General features: G+C 39.1%; 1 protein-coding gene across 8 annotated transcripts in view; it reads right to left on the bottom strand.

Moving 5' to 3' along the window:
- Window positions 1–662: 662 nt before the first annotated feature.
- The window catches only part of MTRF1 (mitochondrial translation release factor 1), a 55,759-nt gene continuing 47,403 nt past the window's right edge, over window positions 663–9,018 (bottom strand). For 5 of the 8 annotated variants that reach the window (XM_047720052.1, XM_047720055.1, XM_047720053.1 and 2 more), the window contains exon 10: window positions 663–2,029. In XM_047720052.1, coding sequence (XP_047576008.1) covers window positions 1,853–2,029 — 177 coding nt within the window. In that variant the 3' untranslated portion in view covers window positions 663–1,852. Of the gene's footprint in view, window positions 2,030–7,624; window positions 8,173–9,018 lie in introns of those variants that run through there. The other 3 variants (XM_047720058.1, XM_047720054.1, XM_047720051.1) reach the window with 1 other exon arrangement.

Genomic DNA, 9,018 nt, shown 5'->3' with positions numbered 1-9,018 from the left:
ATCTTGGGAGTTGTGAGTTCAAGTGTCACAGTAGGTGTGGAGATTACTTAAATAAGACTTTAAAAAGATTGTGATACATAAACCCAATAGTCAATAAAAACATGAGGAAGCTGCTCCATGTCATTCATCCTCAAATGAATGCAAATTAAATTCATGAGAAAACCCTGCATACCCACGAGAATGGCTAAATTAAAAAACGTCAAAAGTGCTAAATGTTGGTGATGATAGGTAGCCTTTGGAACCTTCATATACTAATAATAGGAATATAATTTGGTATACTCATTTTAGAGAACTGGTAGTTTCTTTGGATGTTAAGCAGTAATTTCTCTAAGCATTTATTTGCCCAAGGGAAATTTTTTTTTCTTAAGATTTTATCCATTTTTTTTTTTTTTTTTTTGACAGAGAGAGACAACGAGAGAGGCAACACAAGCATGGGGAGTGAGAGAGGGAGAAGCAGGCTTCCCGCAGAGCAGGGAGCACGTGCAGGGCTTGAGCCCAGGACCCCCGGAATCATGACCTGAGCTGAAGGCAGATGCTTAATGACTGAGCCATCCAGGCACCTCTGCCCAAGGGAAATTAAAACATATGTCTACAAAAGACTTATGCAAGAATGTTCATAGTACCTTTATCTGTAACAGCCAAAAACTAGAAATAATCCCCATGGGCATCAATAGGAGAATGAAAAAAATTGTGGTATATTCATACAGTGTAATACTACTTGGAAGTAAAAAGATACCACCTTTGATATATGCCATAATGTGAGGATTCAAAACTTTTATATTGATCTAAAGAAGCCAGATATACAGGAGTACACAGTGTATGTGAAGTTCCAAAATAGTGAAAATAAGTTATGGTGAATATAAATCATGTCAGAAGAAAAAAATTTTATTAGAGGCTGCCACTGTTGGAGGAGGGATTTTGGCAGATTGCTGGGTCAACTGGAAAGGAACACAAGGGAAATTTCAGGGGTGATGCAAATGTCCTCTTTTTGCTTGGGCTGGTGATTACATGGTGTATGGAGTTGCATTTAATTTACTATAAATTATACCCTCTCTGAGGAGAAGGCACTTCATAATTGGTGGCACTAAATAAAGTTGCAGAATTCTTTGCCAGGAAATTGTGAAGATCATTCCGTCATTAAGTAAGAATCTTTTTATCTTGAGGCGAATAAGTCAACACTGTTCCAGTTCAGTTGATGTGGCACTCCATGTATGTGGGATAAAGGTGAAGTGACTCAGGGCAATCTTTGAGGAACTGACATACTGGGGTCTTTCAAATTTGTAGAGTAGCCGAGCCCCCAACATTATATTCCAGTTTTTAAAATTCCTGCCACAACTTCATTAACAGCATAATCCTTATTTTCTGTGTTTCCTCAAGATTTCTTAGAATTTGCATAATCCTTTACAATGGAATCCATATTCTTCTTCACAGGAAGACAGAACTGTTTTTGCCTGGTAATTATGCCTCAGTCATTAACAATCCATGGATTTAATTTTTTTAATTAAATTTTTTTTATTTTTAAGATTTTTATTTATTTATTTGAGAGAGTGAGAGCAAGAGAGATCAGAGGAGGAGAGGGAGAAACAGACTTGCTGTTGAGCATGGAGCCCGATGCAGGGCTTGATCCCAGGACCCAGAGATCATGACTTGAGCAGGCGGCAGATGTTTAACTTACGGTGCCACCCAGGTGTCCCAACAATCCATGGTTTTAGTTCTTCAGAAATCTTTTAACTTCAACTCTGTTCATCAGTGTTTCCAACAGCAGGATCTACTCTGGCCCTTTTCTTCTGAGGAGGCTGAGGCATCTCACTGGTACTGCCACCAATTCCATTTCGGGGTGACTTCGACATTCTTACAGATCAGACATCCTCCTTCCTGGGGCAACCCCTCTAATCTTCCCCTCTGAATGTCGCTCCTGATTGACCTGTGTGTGTGTGTGTGTGTTACTGATTCCTGAAGTTCTGTTTCTGCAGACTGGTTTCCATGCATCTTGAGTACTCGGCTTTCGGGAACCCCTTCGTCCCAACCACTGTAATGTATATAGTATTTCACTTGTTTGTTCTTTATGGCAACTTTTACTCACTTGGTTTCATAAAGAAGCCCATGCAAGCACAGCACTCACTCAGCTCCCCAGAATTTAGGCTTTGTGCTATTTATAAGTTAAGTCTCCACTGTGCCACCTCCCACCTCGTGAGCGTTTGGTCCCTTTGTCTCCACAACCTCTAATTCAGGTCCTGTGTGCACTCAGGGGTCACTAGTTTGTCATCCTGGGCCCCATCTGTATTGTTTTTCACTCTCATTTTTAAATAGAGTCTACAAACTGTTCACTCTTTTATTTCTATATCCAAAATAACTTGCACTGCCATTAGTCATTGGCTCCTGGAAGAGCTTTTGATGGGTCCACTCCTGTTCAATTAGAGAGGGCTTAGTGAGTGAGCAGCCTTGGACATGACTTGTGTTCCACATTATTTAGTAGCAAACAACTTGTTTCATATCTGTTTTAAACTGAAACAATTTTAAATTTATTATTTAAAAATTTGAAGTACAGCACACATACAGAAAAGGGGAACAAATAAAAATTGTAAATGCAATGAATTTTTTTAAAAAGATTTACTTATTTGAGCTGAGCAGGGAGCCCGATATGGGGCTTGATCCCAGGACCCCCGGATCAAAACATGAGCTGAAAGCAGACACCCAGCTGACTGAGTTGCCCAGGCACCCCATAAATGTAATGAATGATCACAAAATGAATACACCTGTGTAACACCACTCGGGTTAAGAAATAAGACACTACCAGAATCTGAGAAGCAGCCCCCTTAACAGCCTCCTAATCACTATGGACCCCTGACACAAAAGTCAGATGATTTTAAAGATAGTTTTAGTTTTTTGACTGTAGTAGTTTGTTGATCTTAATCCCTTGACTAAAACTTAATTAAAAATATCTCCAAGTTTGTTTTCTAAATAAAGTTTGTTATTCTTTGATATTCTAAAGGTGCTGTGCACATGAGGCAATGAACTTTGGCTTTTCAAATTTTTTACAGGAACCCTGATTTATCACTGGCTCATAAGTTGATTCCTAACATTTTTCTACTAACAGTTAAAAGATGTCAACTTCAGGGACGCCTGGGTGGCTCAGTGGGTTAAAGCCTCTGCCTTCAGCACGGGTCATGATCCCAGGATCCTGGGATTGAGCCCAGCATCAGCTCTCTGCTTGGCAGGGAGCCTGCTCTGCACCGCCTTCCCCCGCCCCCCCCCCGCCCCCGCCCTCTGCCTACTTGTGATCACTGTCAAATAAATAAATAAATAAAATCTTTAAAAAATTACAAAAAATATTTAAAAATGTCAACTTTATCTTCCTAGTTTGGGAGATAAATTGGTCTACCTGAATCAAGTAGGATTACAAGTTTAACTGAAACTCATTGAACAAAAATAATATGTGTAATAATTGAAAGTACACATAAAATATGTGTAACAATTGAATAATAGGTATCCTAGATCTTTGCTACTCCAAGTGTTGTTTGTGAGTCAGAAGTAACCACCATCACCTGGGAGCTTGTGGAAATGAAATGAATTGTGGAAATACAGAACAACAGGCCCCAGATCTTCTGAATTAAAATCTGCATTATGGTAAGATCCCCAAGTGACCTGTACATATACAGAGGTTTGAGAAAGAACACCACCCAAGATTTTTCTGGGTTCCTAAGTTCCAACTTTTGTTTTGATTTTTTTTTTTTTCCTCCAAAACAGTGTGTGCTTTAAGGAAAAGCCAGAGCTGGAGAACGAGGGAAGGGTAAAGACCTTGGTGGTGATACGAAAGTATGAACTTCCTTCCGGAAAGGCGTAGCCTCCCTTTGGCTGAGGAAGCGCTTTTCCTTTTGTCTGCTCTTCCTTGCCGTGTGCAGAATATTAATACTATCGAATGAACAGAACGAATTAATGCCTCTTTCTCTTGCTTTCCCTCTTACAACTTTTCACTTTCTTAAATTAATGAATTTTTTTTTTGCAGACATTTTTTGAGGCTTAGAGTAGTGATTTTTTTTCTGAAAATTTTAAAAAATGACATGTGATTTCACATTTGACATCATATAGCAAATTAGACTATCTTCATTTTGCCTTGATTCATGCAATGTTTTAATTTATATTTCCTTGGATAAATGTTTCTCTTATAATTTTTTTTAACTTAATTTTTTTAAAGTCATCTCTATGCCCAATGTGAGGCTGAAACTCATGACCCCTAGATCAAGAGTCTCATGTTCTTCTGACTAAGCCAGCCAGGTGCCCCAGGATGTTTGTGACGTAAACCACCTGACAATAAAAATCAGTTTCTAATGTTTACCCTAAAACTCCCTATTTAATTGAATGTTCTTTCAAATTAAATCAAATTCTCCAGAGACATCGATTACTTTAGAGGGCAATGCTTACCCCTGGGGAAATAATAATGATATTGATCCAAACAGGATTAAATTATCTCTCCACTTAGAGAAAGTGAGAGGGAAAACAAAGGAAAGCTTTCTTTAAATAATGTCACCTATTAACATAGAAAGAACAAGAACATCACCATTTTTTAAACTCAAGCTGATTTGGGCAAAGCAAGAGTCATTAATTGATGTTAAATCAATAAGATGAAAGGGCACTGGGTACATTCATTACATACAATTTGGTGTAACAAATTACCCTCAAATTTGCAGCAAAAATAATTAATTTACTCAATTTCTTAGAGTCAGGTATCCAGAGCAGCTAGTGATGCGCCTCTGGCTCAAGGGCTCTCTTGTACAATTACAGTTAAGCTGTTGACCAGAACCGCCATCGTGTCAAGCCACCACTAGGGTTGAATGATCTGCTTGCAAGCTCACACCTGTGCTAGTTGACTGATCTTAGTTGAGAACTGTCAGAACAAGGGTTCCAGTTTAGTCACACAATGTGGGCTGTTCCACAGAGCTGCTCACATCATCTAGCTTCCACCAGTGTTGTTAAGAGTAGGAAGTTAAGTTTTAACAAGATGCCTGCAGGCCAGCAAAGTGGGAGGCAAGGCTAGCCTTGGTGGGGGTGGAGGGGATGCGGGGGCCGGGGGGAAATTAGAAACCTGGTAGCTTTCCAAAACAAAGCCACAAGAAGCTGGATCAAACCAGACAGGCCCAAGACAAAGGCCAGAAACCCTGACCAAGTAAGGGAGAAAGGCATGAACCAGCCCCACCACCACCCAAATCCCCTCCCCAAGTAATAAATATTCCACCAGCTTCCTCTGAGCTCACCTGCTCTCACATCTTGAGAGTGTACTCATTTTAATAAACTTTCTTACTTGCTGCACTGCTCAACTGTTGTGTCTGGTCTGTCCTTGAATTTGCTCTTGTGATGAGACCAAGAGCCTCCTCTGACAACTCGGAGACAGGTTGGATGGATGTCTCAGGGTCTGGGGGTCTCCCCAGTCCACCCAGCAATGGTGTGAGTGGCCAGAAAGAGAGGCAGAGCCAGAGGCAAGTCTTTTTATAACCTAAAATCGAAGTGAGAGTCCTACTCCTTCTATCACATTGTATTAGAAGATAGTCAACTAATCCAGCTCCTGTTCAAGGGGAGCAGATTACACAGGTGCATGAATGCCAAGAATGAGATCACTGGGGTCATCTGAGAAGCTGCCTAGCACTATGAGGAATCAAATGTTGATATAATGCCAAAGTATTACCCCACAGATTACCTACTAATTATTATAAAGAACATGTACCATTTTAATGGAGTGATTTGACAGTTTCCAAACTCAGCATTACTAATAGTGGAACTTCCTGATACGATACACTATGTGTTTCACATTACCCAGGAAGGAGTCTTGCCAAATATTTAATATTACTTTACAGTACATTGAATGGATGAATAAAAGTTACCAATACCTTGAGGAAGCAGTCAGACAAATGTGAATGTAGGTCATTCTATAAAACAACTTTGTTGGACTCTTCAAAATGTCAACATCATGTGGAAAAAAGGTTGAGGGATTAATCCAAACACTAAAGACATACAACCAGATACAATCTGTGAATCTTGACTGGATCCTGGATTGTACAAAACTAACAAGCAAAAACGCTAAAAAGACATTTTGGGGATAACTGAAGAAATTTTAATATGTGATAGATCATATTATATAATTAGTATTTATTATTATACAATTAAGTATAATAATGAGAGTTATGATTTTGTAGGAGAATGTCCTTTTTCTTAGGATATGCTGAAATGTTTTGGTGTGGTGTTATAAGGTCTGCAACTAACTTTTACATGGTCCAATAACCACCACAGGTATGTGTGTGTATACACAGAGAGCAAAAAAATACAACTTAGCAAAACAGTAATAGTAGAACTCTAGAGTGTATACTGTTCATTGAACAATTTCCTTCGTTCTTTTGGGTTTTTTTTTGGCTCTATTTCCTTTTTTTTGCTTTTGCTTTTTCAAATTTTTATTTAAATTCTAGTTAGTTAACACACCATGTGATACTGGTTTCGGGAGAAGAATTCAGTGATTCATCACTTACATTCAGCACCCAGTGCTCATCAGGAAGTGCCCTCCTTAATGTGCATCCCTCACCCACCTCCCTCCATGAACCCTCAGAATGTTCTCTTTTGTTAAGAGACTCTTATGGTTTGTTTCCCTCTCTCTTCCCACTCCTTATCCCCTGCTCCCATATGTTCATCTGTTTTGTTTCTTAAATTCCACATGTGAGTGAGATCACATGGTATTTATCTTTCTCTGATTTACTTCGCTTAGCATAACACACTCTAGCTCCATCTACGTCCTTGCTAATGGCAGGATTTCATCCTTTCTGATGGATGAGTGATATTCCATCGTAGTTATTACCACATCTTCTTTATCAATTCTTTGAACTCTTTCCATAGTTTGGCTATTGTTGATAATGTTACTATAAACACTGGAGGGCATGTACCCTTTTGAATCTGTATTTTTGTATCCTCTGGGTAAATACCCAGCAGTTCATTGCACTGTTTCTTTCTTTCTTTCTTTTTTTTTTTTTTTAAGATTTTATTTATTTGTCAGAGAGAGAGGGAGCACAGACAGACAGAATGGCAGGCAGAGGCAGAGGGAGAAGCAGGCTCCCCGCCAAGCAAGGAGCCCGATGTGGGACTTGATCCCAGGACGCTGGGATCATGACCCGAGCCGAAGGCAAATGCCCAACCAACTGAGCCACCCAGGTGTCCCTGCACTGTTTCTTAAAAATTATTTTAAAAACTTCTTCCGGGTGCTCTCAAAGTAAGAATTGGGGGAAAAAACTATGACTTCAATGTTTACCTCCTAATTCCACTGGCCTTAGAATTCCATTTTAGCTAATCTTTCCTGGGCACATAATTTTCTTCTGAAGAATGTCCAAAATAATTACCCCTTTCTTTTTGACTCAAGAAACTTCCAGAGAACAAGTACTAAATACGTCACATCACTTGGTATTAGAGTTGGTGGCTTCTATTTTGGCTCTGTCACTCAACTGAAAGCTCTGTGAGGTCAGGACTGGGCTCTATGGACATCACCGCACAGAACCAGGCATAGGGAATTACTCACGTTATACTCCATCTGTAGATGCTCCGAAGTTAAGCCAAAGAAAAACAAGAAAGAAAAGCCAAGCAGAGAGTTCACTTTAAATATTGGCTTGTAGTTTATACAGTACAGAATTAGTTCCACTCTCCAAGAGCTCTACAATCTATATCCTGGAGATGCTGTTAGTGACTCCCATTCTTCACAATTTTTGTATTTGTTTGTTTGTTTAAAAGTAGTAGTTAAAAGCCTAATTTTAATATGATTTACAATACTTTTCTTGAAATACGGGTTTACAAAGTTTATAAGCCTGTATCACATAATTTTCAAAATTTCATTTCTCTTTTCAACAGTGCATCCTTATTTTCTGCTTGAAGAGTTGGACTGTACTTTATAAGCTCTTCAGTCAAGAAATGTGACTTATTCATTAAAAAATATATTTGTACGTCCTGTGTAATTTTAGCTGTACTTTATAAACAGCTGCTTCTTGATATAGGTCCATTTCCTTTATATAATAAAAAATAATAAATCTGCACTTATTTTGCTGATTTAAGGTTTTTGTCCAAAAATTCAATAATGGCTTCTTCATCTGCTGAATGAAGGAGTCTCTGAATTAGCTGATCCAGACACTTCTCCCCACATAAAAATTCCTGGTAAAAGAGTTATTATAAAAACCTGATTACTAGAAAATAAAGGAGAAACAAAACAAAGAATTAAATGTGTATTTACTTTGTTTCTTTGCAGTCACTTTTTTTTTTTTAGCATTTTATTTATTTATCTGACAGAGAGATCACAAGTAGGCAGAGGCAGGCAGGGAGAGAAAGGGAGAAGCAGGCTCCCTGCCGAACAGAGACCCCGATGTGGGGCTCGATCCCAGGACCCTGAGATCATGACCTGAGCCGAAGGCAGAGGCTTAACCCCCTGAGCCACCCCGGTGCCCCACAGTCACTATTTAATAGCAACAACAGATCACTAAAATGGCTCTGTGACATAATGGGCAACTTTGCTAACTTGGGAGGATACCCAGTGATACTGGCTTCTCATAAAAAGTGAATCCAAAAGAGTAAATAGAATTCTACTCTTTCTTTGTTTACATTATCATTTTGTTTAAAAATCAATCTTCTGGGAATTGGATTTTTTCAACAACTCTGGAGACAACAAAACAAAGGAGATCTGAATCTCTCTTTAAAATTCCTTTGCTTGATGTTCCTGACAACAGGGTTCTAGGATCTCAAACCATCTTTGGGATGATATGTTTGCTGAATCCCTTCTCCTTTTGTTCCCTAGAAAAGATAAGGCTTTTTCACTCTTGTCCTGAAAATTCCACCCTTGTCATTCAAACATTATTTCCCAAGGGCAAAAAAACCTGAAATGCCTCACTCAAAGCCCCAGGCACCTTGCTGCCACTTGAACCCGCACACCTGAACCCTGCTAATCTCTGCTCGCCATTCCTGGGACCATTCCTGTTTACATTTCTCATCCCAACCTTCAAATTT

This window comes from Lutra lutra, chromosome 3 (assembly GCF_902655055.1).
Source record: "Lutra lutra chromosome 3, mLutLut1.2, whole genome shotgun sequence".
NCBI lineage: Eukaryota > Metazoa > Chordata > Mammalia > Carnivora > Mustelidae > Lutra > Lutra lutra.
This window is presented reverse-complemented; position numbering and strand designations above follow the sequence as displayed.